The following is a 21,632-nucleotide window of genomic DNA, read 5'->3' as shown; positions in this document are numbered from 1 at the left end:
CTTCCTAAGGCTTAAATTCTCACAGGCCAAACTGTTTATAGAGATATTTACCTCAGAGATATTTCACCCCATCTTGAGCCATTAAGACACGGCAGACTCAGGCCAGACTAGAGTGGTGCACACCTTCAACGCCAGGAGGCAGAAACAGGCAGATATCTGAATTCCAGGCCAGCCTAGTCTACAGAGTGAGTTCCAGGACAGCCAGGACTATACAAAGAAACCCTGTCTTGAACCCCACCCCCACATACAGAGCAGCATCAGGCCCCTGGGCCTATTGGTTAGCAAATACTGTGGATTTGATGTGTAGAAGCAACTGACAGCTGGCTCTGGATCAGTCAGCATCTCTGCCTGTCATTGTTTACATGGGACAAAGGATGACTGGAACGCTCTCTTTAGGGGACTCATCCTAGACTGAGGCCACTCACATTCTTCTTCCCTGAAAGGGTTAACTGTCTCTGTCCAATCAGAGGAAGTCTGGCAGACAGGGCTGTGCTCTCAAGAACAGTTCCTAAATAAGCCCAGGGATAGAACTGGGGTGGCTAGATCCACCTCCCACACGATTCAGTCCATAACAAGCCACCCAGTGAAAAAGAAGTTTGGCTCTTTAAGTGCCCGCGGTATTAAGTGCTAGAGCCTGAAGTCATAAAGGGAAATTAACTGAAAGCCAGAGATGCCATCACTCATTCGGGAGTAATCTATCTCTCCCAAAGTGAGGAGACGATTTGTACCCCCTGGAGATATTTTATGCTTAAATCTTTATTCCCAGGCCGAGGCTTCTGTTCTCTTCAATCCTAAGTGGTACTGCCATTTCCTGCTAATGGCTCCCGGGAAGGGGCTGGAGTTAGAAGAAGCACCTGCAATCTCCAAGGCCTTACCCCTCCAGTGAACTCAAGGGGCCAGGAGGCCTTTAGAAGTGCAGTGTCAGGGGCTGGTGAGAGGGCTCAGTAGGTAAAGGCGGTCTCAAGCCTGACAACTTGAGTTCGACCCGAGGGATCCACATGGTAGGAGAGAGCCAACTCTAAGTTATCTCTGACCACATGTGTATGTATCGTGGCATGTACTCACGCCCGCACATAGCCTGGTGACCCAAGTCTAACCTGTGGAACCCGTGTCAAGGTAGAGGGAATCAACTCCACCAAGCTGCCAAGTCACAGGTAGCCACATATACATACCATGTTTATAAACACACATAATGACGTGAGTAGAAGGGACTGGACTGAGAGGCATGTGGACCCAGGGTTAGAAGAAGCCGGGAGCCGGGTGGAGTCAGGCGGTGGTGGCACATGCCTGTAATCCCAGCACTCTGGGAGGTAGAGACAGGCGATTTCTGTGTTCAAGGCCAGCTTGGTCTACAGAGTGAGTTCTAGGACAGCCAGGGCTATACAGAGAAACCCTGTCTTGAAAAAACCAAATCCAAAAACCCAAAGAAAAAAAAAGCGGGGTGGTGGTGGCATACGTCTTTAATCCCAGCACTTGGGAGGCAGAGGCAGGCGGATTTCTGAGTTCAAGGCCAGCCTGGTCTACAGAGTGAGTTTCAGGATAGCCAGGACTACAGAGAGAAACTCTGTCTTGAAAAACCAAAAAAAAAAAAAAAACCCAAACCAAACCAAACAAAAAACAAAAAGAAAGAAAGAAAGAAAGAGAAAGAAGGAAAAAAGAAAAAAAGGGTTAGAGGGCTGTACTTGGGAGCATTTGCTGAGTCCAGATCCTAGCACACACATCAGCTGGTTCAAAACTGCTTGTAACTAACTACAGCACCCTGGATCTAATGCCCTCTATTGGGTACTGGGTACCTTTGTGGGTACTGCACCCACATGGTACACATACAGAGAAACACACATACACATAGATTAAAAATTACATTTAAAAAGGGATCTTAAGCTACCTGTGATCTCTGTGGGGACATGAAGACAAGGCTGAATGCCTTCTGGAGACACATTTCTCCTGCAGAAGGTCATCATAGCCACAGACACAACTGATGAGTGCTCAGGCCCCAGCGTGATGTCTGAGTCACTGTTGCTTCTGCTCAACGGTTTTCTTCCACTGTTTTAGTTTTGAGGCAGGATCTCTTGTGTCAGCTGTGTGGGTGCTTCAGGATGGCTGGCCTCTGAGCTTCTGGACAATCCCCTTTGTCTCCAGTCCCCATCTTGCACCACTACATCTGGATTTTTTACTCAGTTTCTGGGGACCAAACTCAGGCTTGCCTCCAACTAGCTGTGTCACAGAGCATGACCTTGAACCTGACTCCCCCCTATCCCTGTTCCCTGGTCCCCATCCCTGTCCCCTGGTCCCCATCCCTGTCCCCTGACTCCCCCATCCCCCACCCCTGATCCCCTGGCTCCAAGTGTTGGAGTTACACAGGCACGCGCCACTTCTGGCCTGATCTCACAGCACACAATCCTTCACGTGGTAAAGGCTGAAAGTAAAGAAATGAGTTACATGCTGTTTAATTCCATCTTTCCCAAATGTATTTTGACAATGGGAGCTTTAAAACTCAGTGTCTGTGGGACACACCTCGGGAAACCTCAATCTACAGGAGCGAGCAGGTTCCAGAAGGCGAGGACTGGACTCGTATACTCACTGGGATCTGGCTCCTTCTGTCTCGGTCACACTGCGGCACACTACCCTACCCTCAGGACTGTGTCTGTTTTTAGAAGGCCCTCCTTGCATCCTCTGCCCCATCCAAGCCTAATCACAGCATCTATGCTGTTTTCCTGTTCTCTCACAGGCACAATAAATCGCTTCCCCCTATGTTCCCAGTGTGCTTTAGTCAAACTTCATTCACTGTATTACAAGTAATTGCTCTGAGAGCCTTCCCACACTGCTGGCTTCTTCATTAATAAGTTATATAAATCTCTGGCATGTGCTCACTTAAAAAAAAAAGTAGTTTCTTTCCGACAATGTTCTCTACTGGTCTGTGCACATCTCATGGTGGCACGGACAGGGTGCTTTCTGTCTCTGTCCTCGGTTATGACAACTCTGCCTGTCATATAACGTGTTTGTTGAATGACTATGTTCTTAACCCAGGGTAGCACCCTCTCTGTAATTTAGGATAAATATGATTTAAGATCATAAGTTGAAGCCGGCAGTTGAAGGCGGCAGTGGTGGCACATGCTTTTAATCCCAGCACTTGGGAGGCAGAGGCAGGCGGATTTCTTTCTTTTTCTTTTTTTTTTTGGATTTGGTTTTTTTCAAGGCAGGGTTTCTCTGTGTAGCCCTGGCTGTCCTGGAGCTCACTCTGTAGACCAGGGTGGCCTCGAACTCAGAAATCCACCTGCCTCTGCCTCCCAGAGTGCTGGGATTACAGGCGTGCGCCACCACCGCCCTGCTTGGCGGGCGGATTTCTGAGTGATCTACAGAGTGAGTTCCAGGACAGCCAGAGCTACACAGAGAAACCCTGTCTGGGGGGTGGGGTGGGGAAGCCCAGAAAATGCACGGCTAAAGCCCCTCAGACACCACCTGCCCCGTGCACTGCTCGGGAAGCAGCATCCTGGCTGAGGCACTGGCTGGGGCTGCCACGCTCCTGCCTACTCCAGGACCCTGAGCACACGTGAGAAACGTGCTTTGGGCAGGGGGCAGAGCAGAGGGCCTGTGTGTTTGAGCAGGCTCTTGTGGACCGCACTCATCACCTTTGGATGTCCTGCTTCTAGTCACAGACATACATTTGCTCCTGACAAGGACAGAACGCCATGTTTAGAGGAGTGAAGAAAACTCACAAACAGAAAGAGAGCTCCTCGCAAAGGTGCACGCTGACATGCAAATGGACTGTACCTTCTGGACATGCGCTGTGACTTACAGCAGTAAGCCAGAGAAAAGACAGCAATAAATCCAAGCCACAAGGTTCTTGTAAAAAGGTGGATTTTTAATACAAATACAAAATGACTCAAACACCGAAAGAAATATCATACAAGCCAGTTACTCAATTTAAAAATAAAACAGAAAACAAATCCAACAAATTTTAATTGACATTCCCTGTCTCCAGCCTAGATTAAAAAACAGAAAATATCAAACCAATGTTTGTCCTTCTGAAGGAATCTTACTTTTGAAAGAGAAGAAACCAATCCCTGAAATCTGGCAGGTGGTACCAGAGGCCACAGTTGTTCTGGTGAGTGGGGTACAAGCGGCTGCTGGACACGGCCGTCACCTCCAGCGGATGATGATGATGGTCATCTGAGGGCAGGTTAGCCCAGACACCATCAGACTCTGGCCAATTTCATAGTCTGAGCCTCAGGGCCCGGAGCCGGGAGCCTCCCACTGCACACCTCACTGGATCTCGCCCATGTACAGCCTCTTGTCACTGGATGCTGAGAGGACTGGGAGAAAAAGAGCGAGAGGAGACAATGAAGGCTCGGGGATCCTCGGGGCTCAAAGGCCCTGTGTCAAGAGACAATTGTGACAAAGAAGAGCAATTGGATTTAGCTTGAATTCTCCTAAATACTACACACAGGAAATTGCAGTCTGGCTTCTCATTTCAAGTCCCCTTGAAACTGTGAAAATGGTTGTACATGGGAACAACCAGGCTCAAATCCTGATGGTCTTGCAAGTCAAACGCAAGATGTCTGTGCTAGACACACACACACACACACACACACACACACACACACACACACACACACACACCTCCTATCTGTTTATTTAAGGTTGTGGCATTCTCAGACAAAGTTTATGAAACAGTCTTTTTATCCATTCCAGTCTGATATAGAACTTGCTATGTGGACTGGCCAGCCTCAAACCTCCAGTGATCCTCCTGTTTCTGCCCACCCAGAGCTGGGGTTACAAGTTCCCACCCACCAGTCAATGTGCCTCTTATAGAAAGTCCTGGAGAATGCTGACAGGCTTTTTAAAATTGGCTTAGTTAGCCAATCAAATTTGCTATAATTTTAATCTAAATATTCATAGACCAGTCTTGACTACAGTCCCTGCCACTCCAAGAGAAGTAAGGAGTGACAAGAGGCCTCAGTCTATCAGCCTTCTCTGAGGTGAGGAACTGATGCCACACCATTTGGAACAGCAATTCCGATACTGACCCGTAGATGGCAGCAACCCTCCAGAGGCATATGTCCACTCATTCATTCTATCAATGTAAGTGTGCTCTCACTGGCTTCAGACACACCAGAAGAGAGCAACCTAAAACATGGTTGTGAGCCACCATGTAGGTGTCTGGAATTGAACTTGGGACCTCTGGAAAAACAGTCAGTGTTCTTACCCACTGAGCCATCTCTCCAGCCCTCCAGGGTCATTCTTAAACTGTAACACTGCCTCATACTGACTCCGTGAGATTCCCTTCCTGTGCTTTAAGTGCTGGGTTCATATCTGGGAGGCTGAGGTAGAGCCCTGCATGGATACACAGCTAGCACCAGCTAGGCCAAGGCTACACAGTGAGACCCAGGTGGAGAAAGACTTTCAGTTTGGCCTAGAAATGGTAGCACAGGTCTTTAAGCTCAGTACTTGGGAGGCAGAGGCAGGCAAACCTCTGAGTTCCAGGACAGGCAGAGCTACACCCTGAAAACCATGTCTGGAAAAATTAAAAAGACTTCTAGTTCCATCTGAGCATTCCTGTAAAAATCAACTCTTAGGTTATTATAGTATTGGTGTCTCCTTTATGCTGACAACTGCATTCTTTTTTGGTCACTTGTCCCAGCCTCACCCCCACCCCCACCAACCCTCAAAACCCAAGTGTTAACACTGGATTCACATAGCTGACTCCTGCCTGCCTCTATACTCCCAAGGTCCTGGAGAGTGGTCACTTCCCATCTGGAGCAGTCAGGGCAGCCACGGACTTACTGATGGGCTCGTCGGGGTGGAAAGCCACCTCATTGATGGAGCCAGCATGACCAGGCAGCTTATACAGGATCCTTCGGCTCGTGGTGTCCCACACATACACAAACCTGCAAGATGCCGCAATGAACAGGGGGAGGGTCAGAGCCCTGGGCTGGATGCACTGGGAATGCCTGTTTACTGAGCTACACTCTGGGCTTTGGACACTAGGACAACACCAACTTCAACCCAACACAACTGAGGCTGGGCAGCAGTGGCATGCACCTTTAATCCCAGCATTAGGATCTCTGTGAGTTCGAGGCCAGCCTGGTGTATAGTTTGTTCCAGGACAGCCAGGACTACAAAGAGAATGCCTGTTTCAAAAAACAAACAAAACAATCAAACTCTGACAAAACTGATAATAGCCCTTGATTGATTATGCTATTTACAGAATTCTGAAATTACAGAAAGATCCTACCTGCAATCCCAGCACTGGGAAGAGGGAAGCCAGGAGGATTATGGGTTTGAGGCCAGCCTAGAATATACTGTGAGCTGTTCTAAACCCCACTATATTCAGCAAATACACAGGAGTTTATTAATTGCATCCTATGCGCTCACAGTGTAGGCTCCAGAGTAACTGGGTAGCAGATTTGGAATAGTTGGGCATATTGGCAAATGCCTATCAACCCAGCACTTGGTAGGAACAGCTGCAGGACAGGGAATTTAAAGGCCACCATGGGTTACACAATAACTATGATGTCACCATGGGCTACATAAGATCTAAATGGTCTGGACAAGAGGCAGACCCCACCCTGCCTCTCAGCTGGTGCTCAGCCCTCTATGATGCCCTTCTCTGCCACGCACAAGTCAGTCTCCCTCGCCAGCCCCACCTCGGGCAGAACAGAAGACTGACAGCTGGGTCAGAAAAGCGTGGGCAAGCTCCACCGCACCGACTCACTGGCGAGGTCACCAGACCACTGCCTCGTTCTTCTGTTATAATAATGGAGAAAAAGGATTATAGCTTTTTTGAGGAAAAAAAAAGAGAATATATGCAAAGTGTCTGGCACATAGAATTAATGATTGCTATTGCTATTATGAGTATATGTGCTCTACAGCCAGAACCACATAACGTCATGTGGCTGACCCGAATCCTCTTGGCTTGGCCTGACCTAGCCTGGCCTGAAACAGGGCAGCGGAGGGTTAGAGTACACAAGAGGAAGTGATCTGTAAGCAGAAAGGGAAGCCCACCAGACCCAGGCACAGCTGGAAAGTGGTTTCTCAAGAAAGCAGGTTCTGCAGAAACCAGCAGAAGCCTAGCTCTCCAAGGGTTTACTTCAAGGCCCTGCTTGCTCCTCATGGCTGCCAATTACATGCTAAATTTAGAGGGGTTCCTTGTCCTCCCCACACTTGGTCATGTCACCATGTGGTAGAAACCAGGCTACTTATGTAACAGAACTGATTGCTGACTGTAGGCTATCAGGGTGGCCTGTGAAATCCAGCCAGGCCCAGCAGAGGAGACAGGTTTTCCTTCTGACCAAGCCAAGTGTCCTTTTGTAAGGACTGGTGCAAAGAAAGAGGACCGAGAGGACCAGAGGACATTATAACTCAGAAGATGTGAGCTGGGCATGCTAGCACATTCCTGCTGAGTTCAAGGCTAGCCTGGTGTACACAGTGAGTCTGAAGACAGTCAGAGACATATAATGAGACCTTGTCTTGAAAATAACAAAACCAAAAAAGTTTCTAAGCAGGTCTGCAAAGGGAACCCCGAGCTGTGCTGAAAGTTATGAGCCGGGGAAGAGCCCTACTTACAGAACTCCACACTGAACCCCAGGAGGCACGGACAAGTCCTCTGTCTTCGGCACTCAGAATCCCTTCTCCATCTGATTTCCTCCCAAGTACATGGCACCACAGACACCAAAACCAATCTGTATCTGACAGGTGAATTCTGCCCTCTGTTTCCCATTCAAATAGGGCCTTCTAAGCCACTCTTAAGTTCACACTCAGGAAAGTCTAGTAACTTGGCAGAGATGGAAGCTACCTAGCCTGAGACGTTGGCACTTTCCACTGAGACTGAATCTGCCTCTGAGTCATCTTTAACATTGGCAGAGGACCAAAGGTTGGGTTGATACAAGGGTGGGATTTGATTGTCACCTCTGACCTAGGAATTTGTCCTTGAAACAGCAAGTGTTCAGAATTCAAGACCCTACTAGCAGTACCCTGGGTTTATAGCGGATGCCAAAAGATTGCCTCTGACTTTGAGAGCCATTCACAGGGATGCCCAACATGTCTGTCTAAATGTAAGGAGGGAAAATTCTAATAAAAGTTGGACATATGAAGCAAAGAGCAATGTGTCATGCTGGGGTGGGGGTGGGGGGTGGGAGAGAGAGAGAGAGAGAGAGCGCGCACCATGGATAGCTCTGAGAAATACTGGAGTGGTTACTGGGAAGACACAGCCTAGAGAGCAGAGAGAGGCATGAGAGACTCTGGAGGAGAATGCAGGACTGGGATGGCAGGAGAGGACAGCCTCTAAGGTACTGGATGACAGGAAGAAGACAGAGACACTAGGAAGGTTACGAGTCTCCAACACATAAACACTAAGACTCTGCCTAAAAACTAAGACAGAAAACTATGTTTGTCCAACATGGGTTATAACCCTTCACTGCTGAGAGGCCCTCAGTCACGTGGGCAGCAGCTCTACGCACTGTCTGCACATTCAGGCATTAGATGCGTGGCCCGCACAGCCACACCATTCCCCACTTTATACCGAGAGATGCTCACCTGTCTGCTGAGCCGGCTGCTATCTTGCTTCCGTCTGGCGACCAGGAGCATCTCAGGAGGTTCTGGAATGAAAAGAAACTCCATGAACAGTTAATTCGCCAAACTCCTCCTGCTGCACTAGGAGTCACCTAACTTCATTTCCCGCGGGGCTTTGAGCATCTCCCAGACTGTCATCAGCTACCACACTCCTGCTCAACAAAGCACGCTCTGTAATCTCATTTGTTTGTCTTTAAATATTTATTTCTAAAAACTGTATTTATTTATTGGTTTTTTTAGACAGGGTGTTTCTGTGTAACAATATCCCTGACTGTCTTAGAACTCGCTTTGTAGACCAGGCTGGCCTCGAACTCATAAAGATCCACCTGCCCCTGCCTCCTGAGTGCTGGGAATAAGAACATATGCCACCATGGCCTGGCTTACCTTATTTATCATTCATGTAAGTGCATTATTTTAAATGATTTGTCTGCAAGTATGTGTGGGCACCACATGTGTGACTGAGAAGGCCAGAGACAGGGTCACATCCCCTGGAACTGGAGTTACAGACAAGTGTGAGCTGCTCTCTGGTTGCCAGGAATCAAACCCTGGTCCTCTGCAAGGGCAGCAAGGACAGCCAGTGCTTTTAACTGCTGAGGCATCTCTCCACCCTGCCTTGTAATTTTATAAAACATAAACACTAGATGCAGAGATGCTTAACCTAGTTATTAAGAACAAACCCGTGGACAAAAATTTGTTCTGTCTTTAAATGAAGTCTCCCTTAGCTCCACCTACCTTGATTCTATTAAAATATTTTAAAAATGTATATTGTTTTTATTTTTCTTTGTTGGTTATCTTGAAGAAGAAAAAACAAACAACAACCCTTCCCCCACCAAACACAACAGATTGAGATTCCCAAGGGATAAAGGGCCAGGAATAAATGCCGTCAAGGAGACACTGGAGTCAGAAGTCTAGGACTGAATGAGCATGGGCCCAGGGCCGGCTCTCTGTGAGACTGCCTTCTCTAATACACTGCACTCATTTTACATGGGGACAGCTCCCTAATCCAAGCGCATGGGAGCTAGGCAGGAGGGGGGCAGCTTTGGTGAAGAATGGCTACCAGACTTAACTCATAGTGAGTCAACAACTCTATCCTGAGCATCGCTTTAAATGTTTCCTCAGATCAAACGCGCACACAGCCAACCCCCGAGGCAAACCAGACTCACCTTTTCAAAGTTGTGGACGTTTCCTTGAAATATCTTCACACATCTCTCTTTGGGAGCAAATGGCCGGACATCCCAGACACGCACTACAAAGCAAATCCAAACCAGTCAAGCAACAAAGACGACCAGAGCCAGCAGCCTCCTTGTCAGTAACAAACACTGTCGTCTGGAGGAGGATGCCCAACGGGACATAGTGCTAACTACGAGTGCTTTCCTCCTCCTCCTCCCAGTGCAAACAACCTACACTAAAATAAAGCTGGGGGGCCATGACCATCTTTTCATTAGGCTAGGGGCTGAGGAGAGCTGAGGGAGGAGGGAGAGGAGAAACACAGCTGGGGATTTGCAACAGAATACAGTTAGATCTGACTGTCACACACACACACACACACACACACACACACACACACACACACACCCACACACCCACACCCACACCCACACCATTTTTGGGGGGTGGGGAGTGAAGCAGGAGGCTCAATGTAAGTTTGACTTTAAGGTCTGCCTGGATCTTAAAACACCCAAAATTCAAAAAACATTTCCCAAATGATTTATTTTTCTGACAGTTTAGAATCATATCCATCAACACCTCAATATGGCAATCAATGTTTTTAGTTAAAAAAAAAAAAGTTCTGGGGCTAGAAAGATGGCTCAGGGGGTAAGAGCACTGACTGCTCTTCCAGAGGTTCTGAGTTCAATTCCCAGCAGCCACATGGTGACTTCAGAGCCACCTGTAATGGGATCTGGTGTGTCTGAAGACAGTTATAGTATAACCATATAAATAAAATAAATAAATCTTGAAGAAAAGGTTTAAAAAAAAGTTCTGAGCTGGGCAGTAGTGGCGCAGGCCTTTAATCCCAGCACTTGGGAGGCAGAGGCAGGTGGATTTCTGAGTTGGAGGCCAGCCTGGTCTACAGAGCGAGTTCTAGGACAGTCAGGGCTATACAGAGAAACCCTGTCTGGAAAAACCAAAAAAGCCGGGCGGTGGTGGCGCACACCTCTGGGCTACACAGAGAAACCCTGTCTCGGAAAAAAATCAAATCCAAAAAAAAACCCACCACCACCACCACCACCAACAACAAAAAAACACCCCCCCCCCAAAAAAAAACCAACCAACCAACCAACCAACCAATCAACCAACCAAAAAAGTTCTGGGGCTAAAGAGACAGCCTTGTGCTTAAGAACACTTGTTGGTCTTGCAGAGGACTGGGTCCAGTTCCCAGTACCCATGTGGTAACTTATAACCATCCGCCTGTAACTCAGTTCCAGGAGGTCCAGTGCACCAGTGTACCTTCTGACCTCTAAGGGCATCAGGCACATACATAGGTGCACATAAACACATGAGTGCAAACATTCATATACAATGAATAAAAGGAAAAATATTTTTGGGCATACAATGTGAGCACATGCTTCAGTATACATTCATGTGTGGAGATAGCAGAGGCTAGACTCTTCCTCCCATGCCCCAGACAGGGTCTCATTCCGCAGCTTTCCCTGGCCTGGATGCTCTGTCAGTGGTTCTCAAGCTGAGGGTCTGGGTCCCCTCAACAAGCTTCTATCTCCAAAAGTATTTACATTTCTATTCATAACAGTAACAAAATGCAGTTATGAAGTAGCAACAATAACTTTATGGCTGGGGTCACCACCCCATGAGGACCTGTATTAAAGGGTTGTAGCATTGCTTTATGTAGACCAATGAGGCTAACCTTGAACTCAGAGACTCTGCTTCTCAAGTGCTGGGGTTAAAGGTGAACCACCATGCCCAGCGTCTACCTTATTTTTTGAAACAGGGTTCACTGAACCTAAAACACCCTGAGCTCTAGACTGGCTGGCCAGGGAGCCCGGGGAGCCCCTTGCAGCTGGGGTTTCAAATGTCTGAACTCAGGTCCTCAGGTTGGACCAGCAGGCACGTGACTGACTGTCATCTCCCTAGCCTCCACTGATTGCTGTGATGCAGGGCGGTAAAAACCAACGTCACCTTCCCTTTCACTTGATGGGCACTCTGACAGAAGCCACTATACTGACAACTAGGGCATATGACACTGTCCCCCGTCCTCAGGACACATGACACTGTCCTCATCCCCAGGACACACGAACTCTTCCTCCCCAGGACTCATAGCACTCTTCCGCACCCCCAGTTGCTGGGGATTTAATCCAGGGCCTCACATAGACCACGTGAGAGCTTTACCACACACTCCAGCCTTAGAAAACATGAATTCTGAATCTAATTTTGAATCATATATAGAAATATGGGTAATGTTAGGTAAAGTGAGAATACATCTTGGCTTCCTGCTCTACAAAATTAAGAAAAACACCACCAACAAAACACCAGCATTTGTTTTTCTTTGGATACAGTCTCATGTAGCCTTGGGTAACCTTGACTATGTAGCTGAGGTTAACTTTGAGCTTTTAAGAAACATAAGCCTATTTAAAGGGTAACAATAACAAGCAATTCTTACCATTTTAACAGCTATGTACAGGAAGCTTCCTGTTCCTTACTTTAAGAATGCAAGACTAGTCAAAGATGATCAATCCATCCATCCAAAGATCACATACAACCATGCACTGCGACCAGCAGTGAGAGCTGTTATACAGCAAGGGCAACTTCACATGAGAATACGATCAGGAGGTAAAGATTGACATCCATCCACAAACAGTTATTGAGCATCTGTTACATGCCAAGAACCAGTTGTGCTTTAGTCTCCACAGCCTCGGTCTCTTCACAGCAAGGGCATTTCCAACGCCACTGTCTGTCTCATGACCGCAGACCCATCCTCCCACTCTGTAACTCAGTGATGAGCAGAGGGAGAGGGTAAGAAAATGTGCAGGTAAAGCCAGATGGTGACATGTTTTCCTAAGGACTTTGTCTGATCCCAGTGCTGCTGAGGGATGACAACGGCCAGAAAAGAGCACATAAGAAAGCTTCAAACGGACAGCAGACGACCACCCATCTCAATTTTGCTAATCAGCCAAAGTTTCTAGTGTCAAGTTAGGACGCACAGCGTCTCGGAGCTGAAAGGGAAACTGTAGCCCTCTGACTATCTGTGTAGGAAGCCAGGCACCGAGGAGATGCCGTGGGTAAAACTGTGTACGCTGCACACAACACTTAGGGCAAGATTTGTAAATCCTGGTCTTAGAACCCTGGATTCTAGATCACTTCATGTAAATGGTCTCCTAGCTGGCAGGGCAGTTCTGTCAGCACCCTTTCCCCTGGACTTCGTTTAGGCTGAGGCACATGTGCCTCCAGGCCTTCTGCGTGGCTGGAGAGCCCAGGGGTGTGTGCATGCTAGGCACTCTACCACTGATATCTCCCTAGACTCCTAATAAAAACATTTTTACAAGATTTATTTTTTAGTGAGTGCATATGTGAGGGAGAGAGCTTGCAAATGAAGGAGGAGGTACACATGTCATGGAATGTCTATGAAGGTCAAAGGGCAATTTGTGGGAGTGACTGTCCTTTTATCACCTGAGCCCCAGGCTCAAATTCGGGCAGTCGCATCTGATGACAGGAGGCTTAGCTAGCTGCGCAGTGCCACCGCTTCCCCATGCACTGTATTAATACTAAATGTCCCCACCCCCACTTAAGGGCCAACAGACAGCAGCCTGGAACAGCTGCTATCCAAAGTTACCTGTGTTGTCCATTGCATTGGACAAGAGATAAGACCCTTCAGAACTCAAGCTCAGGCCAGTTACAGAGTCTGCATGGCCTCTCATGGTGTAGGTTAACTTGTTTTGGCGTAGGTCCCAAACCTGTAAAAATATAAAACTGCATTCAGGATTCAAATTGAATAGCAGCAGAGAAAAGGCCAGGTGTGGTGGCAGACACCTTTAATCCCAGCACCCTGCGATTTTGAGGCCTGCCTGGTCTACACAGTAAGCATCAGGATAGCTAGAATGACGTAGACACTGTCTCAGAAAAGGAAAGGAAAGGAATGAGAAAAACAGCAGAGAAGCTGGGACCTGGTGGCTCCTGACTCTAATCGCAGCACTGGGAGGCAGAGATAGGCAGATCTGTTCAAGGCCAGCCTGGTTTGCACAGCCAATCCAGGACAAACAGGGCTACACAGAGAGACCTTGCTTTAAAAACAGCAACAAACAGACCAAACAAATGGAGCCTGTAGAGGTGGCTCAGAGGGCCGGGGTGCTTGCTGCTCTTGGGTAGGATCTGCTTTGGTTTCTACCACTGACATAGCGGGTCACTGTCTGGAATTACCATTCCAAGGGGGATCCAGTGCCCTCTTCTGGTACCTGGCATGAGTGCTCGTGTGTGTGTGTGTGTGTGTGTGTGTGTGTGTGTGTGTGTGTGTCTTGCGTACCCACACACATACACCTCCCCCCACAGGCAAACCATTCATATACATCATTTAAAATTTAAAAATCTAAGAAATGTGGGGAAAAAACCTACATAAACTAGATGCCAGGCTTAGTGGTATATGTCTAATTTTAGCACTCAGGAAATAGATGAAAAAGGATTTTGAATTTGAAGCCAGTTGGAACAACACAAAATTCCAGACGAACTTGGCCATAAGACCATCTCGCTCCATCCCCCAACCCCTGTCCCCGCTGCAAGCCAAGAGCATCCCTTGGTGGGGAGAGGCAGAGGCTCAGGAGAAAGAGCTGAGCTACATACTGCACTTGAGGCCAGGCTTTTCAAAACAAAATTAAAAAACCTCATACTAATAAAAGTGCACAAGGCTGGGCACAGTAGTATATTTAGGAACATCACTTAGGAAACAGAGGTAGAATTGTTGCAAGCCCCAGGCTAATCAGGGACACTCAGGAAAACTGACAAGGCAAAATGAAAACAAAACCCGAAATTGTATAAAGTAAAAGAAACTGGAAAACACTGTGTAAGGTATTTCATCTTATGTCATATATACAGATATAGAAGCAATGCATGCATTATGTGTATATACACACATACATTTAGAAAAGAAAAAGGTAAAAAGCATGTTTATGCGAAGAACCCTTCTAGGCCTCCTCTGAAGACAGACACAGAATATGGAGGTGTCTGTCCTTTGCTGTTGTTATAGCCGAGGCTCAGGTCCAGGGCTCTGTATGCTACAGTAAATCAAACCTCAGCCTCGGCAGTATCGACATCTTCTGTACAAGTCTGTCTGTCGTTTAGACGCTTTGTGGTGCTGGAGATTGAACCTAGGGACTCAGGCAGACCAGACAAGTGATCTTCCATTCTAAAGATTATAAATAAGAATGCTTTGCATATGCCTGGTTCATGGCAGGCTCTAAATATTGTTAAGCATTTCCTAAAAATAACTCTAAAGCCAAAATATATAAATATTTACATAATAGACGATTAAGCAAATATATAAAAATAAACATTAACACAAACAAAAATAGCCTTGATGTCACGGAAAAAGATTAGCAATTTTGTAAAGGTCATTGGTAGTATAAAAATTTCATTTAATACTGCCATGTAATTTTTCTAAATGAATAAAATAACTGACATCCCCTAAACTAAGGCACTTACTTTTTTTCAGAAAGGAGTTGGGTAATGCATGTATGATGCAAAAAATCTGAACAGTGGGGCTGGAGGGTGGCTCAGCAGTCAAGAGCATACACTTCTCCAGCACGTCCTGGGGCATTTTCCAGGACATACACTGGGGGGCTATCAGCCACAGTATAACTTAGCTGCAAGGGATCAGACACCCTTTTTTGTTTCCAGTGGATGTATACAGACATGTACGCACACATGCACAAACCCAGTGCGAGCGTTAAACGTATGCCTACAATACCAGGTGTAGTTGAGGATGCAGGTTTGAGGACCTGGGCTCAAACCAAGCTGGGCGCGGTGGCATACACCTTTAATCTCAGCATCAGGAAGCATTGGCAGAGGGATATCTAGGAGTTCAAGGCCAGCCAGAGGTACATATTTACTGTGAAACCCAAACCAGAAGACTTAGCTTAGAAAGATAAGACCTGGGGAGTTGGAGAGATGGCTCAGCAGGTAAGAGCACTGACAGCTCTTCCAGAGGTCTTGAGTTCAAATCTCAGCAACCACATGTTTTTTAATGGGATCTGACGCTCTCTTCTGGACTGTCTGAAGACAGCTTCAGTGTACTTACATATAATAAATAAATAATTCTTTAAAAAAAAAGAAAGATAAGACTTCATGGCTGTGAGAATCAGGACACTTTCCAGAAACACAGGAAGGATAGTTTAGAACACAGAGCTAAATTTAAATGCAATATTCTTGGACTATATTTGTACATTCCTCATACTTGAGATAAGTTCAAATTTCAGAGCAAAACTGACATATAAAAGCATTCAATGGCTAGGACTTACTTTCTGCAGAGAACCCTCCCTATGAGAAGGTGTAACACACTGTCTCCTGAGAGGACAGGAAACGCCTACAGAAGGAAGGACCTGGCCGACCTCAGACCTATACTACACACCACCAGCAGCAGTCATGCTGTTTTTAGTCAGAAGACGTCATTAACACGAGACTGTTCTTTTGCCTGTCTGTCCCTATGGTACAGAGAGGAGAATCAAATTCTTGAAGCTTAACTAAAAAGAAGCCTGTCCCCTCAAAGGTATATACTCACATACTCCATATATTCTGGAAAAGGAAGTACGGGACAATGGTTGGTAGACATTAGGATGGGACATGGCACAGAACACACTGTAAACTTTGGGAGATGGAAACTGTCTTACACTCTGGTTATCTGTCTTTAGTTTTGTTTTAAGTCCATTAGTGTTTTAAAAACCTACATGCATGTCTGTGTGAGGGAGTCAGATTCCCCTGGAACTAGAGTTATAGACAGTTAAGAGCTGTCATGTGGATGTTGAGAATTCAACCTGGGTCCTCTGAAAGAACAGCCAGTGTTATTAATCACCAAGCCATCACTGGTTACTTCCAGTTTTTTGTTTTCTTTTGGAGATAAGGTCTTACTATGCTGTCCAGGCGGCTCTCAAGCTTGTGATCCTCTTGCCCTAGCCTCTCTAGGCTAGTACTATAGAGTACAGATGTGAACCACCATCTATACAAGCAGTAACATCTTTTAAATGGTGTGTAGAGCAGTCTGTCTGCATGTACACCTGCAGGCCAGAAGAGAGCATCAGATCCCATTACAGATGGTTGTGAACCACCATGTGGTTTATGGGAATTGAACTCAGGACCTCTGGAAGAGCAGCCAATGCTCTCAATCATGAGCCATCTCTCCAGCCCAAGCTTTAACATAAAATAAGCACATACCAAATGAACAAACATGCCATGTCTCTTTGCACATGCATCTGTTCATGTATTTACTCATTTGTGGAGTGGCCGGCACTCACGGAGGTGAGAGGACAGCCTGCAGGAGTCAGCTTTCTCTTTTCACCACATGGCCACTAGGGACTGAATTTAAGTCCCCCTGCCTCTGGAGCATCATATTAATCACCTGAACCTTGGTGATTTTAAAGTATTGAATAGATTTTATTCAGGGCATGGGGAGGGGAGTTGAGAGGGTAGTACAGACAGAGGAAGGCAGAGAGAGACACACACACATACACACACACACACACAGAGAGAGAGAGAGAGAGAGAGAGAGAGAGAGAGAGAGAGCGAGAGAGCAGGAGCGAGCGAGCAAGCAGAAGAGTAGAGGCTGGCCATGAGCATTGGAGAGAAGGGGGAGGGGAATGGGGAGAGAGGAGGAGCGGGAGCAGGAGGACAGAGCAAGAACAAGAGAAGCACATTTATTTATTATATGTAACCTTTACTTAGGATTAGAACAGGACAGAAAGAAAGTAAATTTCAAGTCACTTTCTTCCTTTTAGTTAGCATTAAGTATCAACCTCCTGCAATCTCAACATTTAAAAAAGACTAGCTTCTGATATATAGATTAAAAGTAAATATATACAAATGTACCTTGATATCATTGTCTATTCCACCAGAGATAATCTGATCACTCGTGTCATTGAAGGTCACAGCTAACACCTGGTATGTGTTCTGAAATGTCTGGATAGCTGCTTTCTTCCGGATGTCCCAAAGCTGAAGTGGAAAACAGGAAAACAGGCACCGTCAGTAATGCCATTCTCAGGGGCATCAGAGCAGATCCTTCCACTCAGCCTCAGGTGAGCAGGAAACACCAGACCCTGCTAAAGCTCGGCACTTCAGCTCTTCCCCACCTCAAACAGGCAAGCTTGGCTACAAGGCCACATGTCTGATAAACTTCCAAATAAACAGAACGTGGGCTGGAGAGATGGCTCAGTGATTAAGAACACTGGCTGCTCCTCCAGAACCCAGGTATGATTCCCAGCTCCCATGCAGCAGTCAGTTCCAGAGGTTCTGACTACCTCTTCTGGCCTCCAAAGCATCGGGCATATAAGTGGTGCAGACAGACAGACACGCAGACAACACACCTATACACATAATAAAAAGAAGGAAATCTTAAACAAACAAAACTAGCATGAAAACATAAAGACAAACCACATACAAACAAGTGTCTGGGACAAATAAGACCTCGACGACGGCCACACTGCACCTCTGCCTTGCTCAAGGAAGAGGGCCAGGTGTGTTCAGCCAAGTTTATAAACGGGTCTCTGCACTCAGTCCGCAGCCTGCTGATGCTGGACTTAGCAAGGTTGTAACTACTCTGCTTTAATCTCACAACACCCCCAGGGCTTTCACTATGAAACCAGAGTAGCCCATGGAGTGAGAGCAGATCACAATTTCTTACACAACGGAAGGCTGGTGGAACAAGTCATTTTAGTAATAGTTTCAGACTTTCTGTCTAAAGACGAGGTCTTGCTGCTGCACAGGTCCCAAACTCCTGACCTCCAGGATTCCTATTGTCTCAGCCTCCCAAGTAGCTGGTACCAAAGACACATGCCACAGCTTAGCTCAGATCCCTTTGTTAAAGTGTGGATCAACAATGTGCACCTATGTTCTCAGCTTCTGACAGGCTGAGCCATGCAACTCAACTCTCAGCTCAAGAGTTTGAGGTTTTTTTAGGCCTCATAGCAGCCTGTTTAAATACCTGAATTTAAAAAAAAACCCAACAAACCAAATCAAAAACCCATCTCCTTCAAGCACCTCCCAAAGCTTGAAAAATACAGTGCAAGTGCGTGTGTGTGTGTGTGTGTGTGTGTGTGTGTGTGTGTCTGAATGCATGTGTGTATGGACGCATGCCCTGTACTGGGTCTCCACCATAAGTTTGAGATACACACATGCATATACCACACACACAATACAAACAGCAAATTAACAAATGGTACATTGTTTACTCACACTTTAACAAAAGACTCTGAGCCAAGCCGAGGCATGTGTTTTTAGTACCAGTAGATATGGACTAAACAAGATACGGTATGGACCAGCAAGACCACAGAGTAAGTTCTAGACAGCTAGGAACAGAGTGAGATCAAAGACCCCAAGAGGGCTCTAAGAGAACTACTCAGCTAGTAAAGAGCTTGTTGGCAAGCCTGCTGACCTGCATTTGATCCTGCGACCCACACAGCAGGAGAGAACTGGGTCCTCCAAGCTGTCCTCTGGCCTCCACACACACATCATGGTGTGCACGCCCTGCCTTCCCCGGTAAACAAACAGGTAAAGAACTTCAAGAGTAGGGACATGGCTAGGTGTTTGCTAGATAACACGAGCACCTGGGTTCAGGTCGACTCCCAACACCCATGAGCAAGCTGGCCCAGTGCCCAGCGCTGGGAAGATGGCGCAGGATCATAAGGCTACCATTGCTGCTCAACAGATGAGCTCTCCAGGTTCATGGAGAGACTGTCTCAGAGTAGGTGAGAAAGAGGAAAGCCCTGCAAGCTGCCTGTGGCTTTCACCTGTGTGAATGTAAGCACAGCACCCACACAGCCTGAGGAGATGGAGCAGCAGGAGAAGTTATTACAGTGCAAGGTGGGGTCTGGGTGGCCTACCTGAGGCCCTGCCTCAAAACAAAAGAACTGCCTCAGTCAGGGTTTCTATTGCAGTGATAAAACACCATGGCCAAAGCAACCTGCAAAGGTTGAAGCCTGTGTACATTTCCAGGTAGTAGTCCATCATCCTAAGATCAGGATAGGATCTCAAGCAGCGCAGAAACCTGGAGGCAAGAACTCATCATCAATCAAGGAAATATCCCACAGGCTTGCCTACAGGCAGACTTCCCAAGGACATTTTCTCACCTAAGTCCCCCTTTCCAAAGGACTCTAGCTGTGTCAAGCTGACAGAAAACTAGGCAGCACAAAAAAACCAACCAAGCCAAAAGAATATGGAAAAACTCAACACCATATTTTATAAAAGAAATGCAAATAAAAACAGTTACTCTGGCACGGTGGTACACTGCAGAGGAAGGCAGGATTCTGTGTAGAGGCCAGCCTGGTCTACATAGTGAGTTTCCTGACAGCCAAAGCTGCAGAGACCCTGTCTCAAAAAAATCAAAACAAACAAAAACCAAAAGCAACAAACAAAACCCTAAAAAAAAGATACTTACTATGATAATGATTTTATTTTTATTTTAGTTTTTCTGGGACAGGGTTTCACTATGTAGCTTTGGCTAACCTGGAACTCATTCCATCACCCAGGCTAGCATGCCCAGCAGGATAGCTACCTTAATGAAAACAGACAGGGCTGGCCAGTGGAGGTGCATGTCTTTAATCCCAGCCCTCCAGGGTTGGGGGACAGAGGCAAGCAGATCTGATTTCGAGGCTAGCCAGGAGAGCCAGGGCTACCCAGAGAGGCCCTGTGGGCAAAACCAACAACCACAGGACAGTGCTGCATGCCTCTAGCTCAGCACTGCAGAGGCTGAGTGAATACTTCCAATTTAAGCCCGTCTGGACCACACATTAAGTCTGTCTTGAAACCAATCAACTAAACAACCACAACCCAAAGTGCCACGCACTGTAGTACACAGTATGGTCATTTGAACTTGGAGGTCAGCCTGACCACACAGCGCAGACTCAGTCTCATCACAGACACCTCTAATCCCAGCACCTAAAAGGCTTACATAGGAGGAACAATGGTTGTGAGGTGAGGCTTCTGCCTCAAAAAACTAAACCAAAAAACCTCAAGAATTCCTTCTTTCTGCTCCCCACTCCCAAGCAGCGGAATACCACATTCAGCTGTGAAAAATGTCTTTGCATACATTTGTAGTGTGCATCTGTGATGCATGTTCATGTGTGTGAGATGCATGTTCATGTGTGTGTGATGCACATGCTTGTGGAAGCTGAACACTGACAGTGGGTACCTTCCAACCTTACAGTGAGGTGGGGGTCTCTAACTCAGTCTGAAGCTTGTCACTTCAGCTAATCTGGAAGGCCTCCTTGTTTCGTGGATGCCCTGCCCCACTGCCAGTGCGCTGGGATTACGACAGGCCACCAGGCTCAGCATCTTTCTCACTCGCAAGTGGGTATCTGAGTTCTGGTCTCCATGCCTGCACAAAAAACATGTTTCCTCAGCCCCCCAAAAATGATGAGTCTGCTATACCATGTAGCTGTCATGTAAATGACAGTGGTACACTGCAGTGTGCTTGAGGTAAGTGGACTCCAGCAGTGGAGGAATCTTCTGTTGTCTCCTGTCTTAGTCAGGGTTTCTATTCCTGCACAAACATCATGACCAAGAAGCAAGTTGGGGAGGAAAGGGTTTATTGAGCTTACACTTCCACATTGCAGTTCATCACCAAAGGGAAGTCAGGACTGGAACTCAAGCAGGTCGAGGCAGGAGCTAATGTAGAGGCCATGGAGGGATGTTTCTTATTGGTTTGCTTCCCCTGGCTTGCTCAGTCTGCTCTCTTAAAGAACCCAAGACTACCAACCAAAGGATGGTACCACCCACTATGGGTCCTCCCCCCCTTGATCACCAACTGAGAAAATGCACCACAGCTCGATCTCATAGAGGCATTTCCCCAACTGAAGTTCCTTTCTCTGTGATAACTCCAGCCTATGTCAAGTCGACACACAAAACCAGCCAGC

General features: G+C 46.9%; 1 protein-coding gene across 2 annotated transcripts in view; it reads right to left on the bottom strand.

Annotated features, from left to right (window-relative positions):
* Positions 1–3,841: 3,841 nt before the first annotated feature.
* The window catches only part of Snrnp40 (small nuclear ribonucleoprotein U5 subunit 40), a 31,937-nt gene continuing 14,146 nt past the window's right edge, over positions 3,842–21,632 (bottom strand). Inside the window, exons 5-10 of one of the 2 annotated variants that reach the window (XM_052177514.1) lie at positions 17,593–17,715; positions 13,358–13,478; positions 9,735–9,817; positions 8,536–8,597; positions 5,785–5,888; positions 3,842–4,313 (exon numbers count right to left, since the gene is read on the bottom strand). In XM_052177514.1, coding sequence (XP_052033474.1) covers positions 4,264–4,313; positions 5,785–5,888; positions 8,536–8,597; positions 9,735–9,817; positions 13,358–13,478; positions 17,593–17,715 — 543 coding nt within the window. In that variant the 3' untranslated portion in view covers positions 3,842–4,263. The remainder of the gene's footprint in view (positions 4,314–5,784; positions 5,889–8,535; positions 8,598–9,734; positions 9,818–13,357; positions 13,479–17,592; positions 17,716–21,632) is intronic. The other variant, XM_052177515.1, reaches the window with a different exon arrangement.

The sequence above is a fragment of the Apodemus sylvaticus genome, chromosome 3, assembly GCF_947179515.1.
Source record: "Apodemus sylvaticus chromosome 3, mApoSyl1.1, whole genome shotgun sequence".
Classification (NCBI taxonomy): Eukaryota; Metazoa; Chordata; class Mammalia; order Rodentia; family Muridae; genus Apodemus; species Apodemus sylvaticus.
The sequence above is the reverse complement of the archived record's forward strand: the minus strand, read 5'-3'. Positions and strand labels throughout refer to the sequence as shown.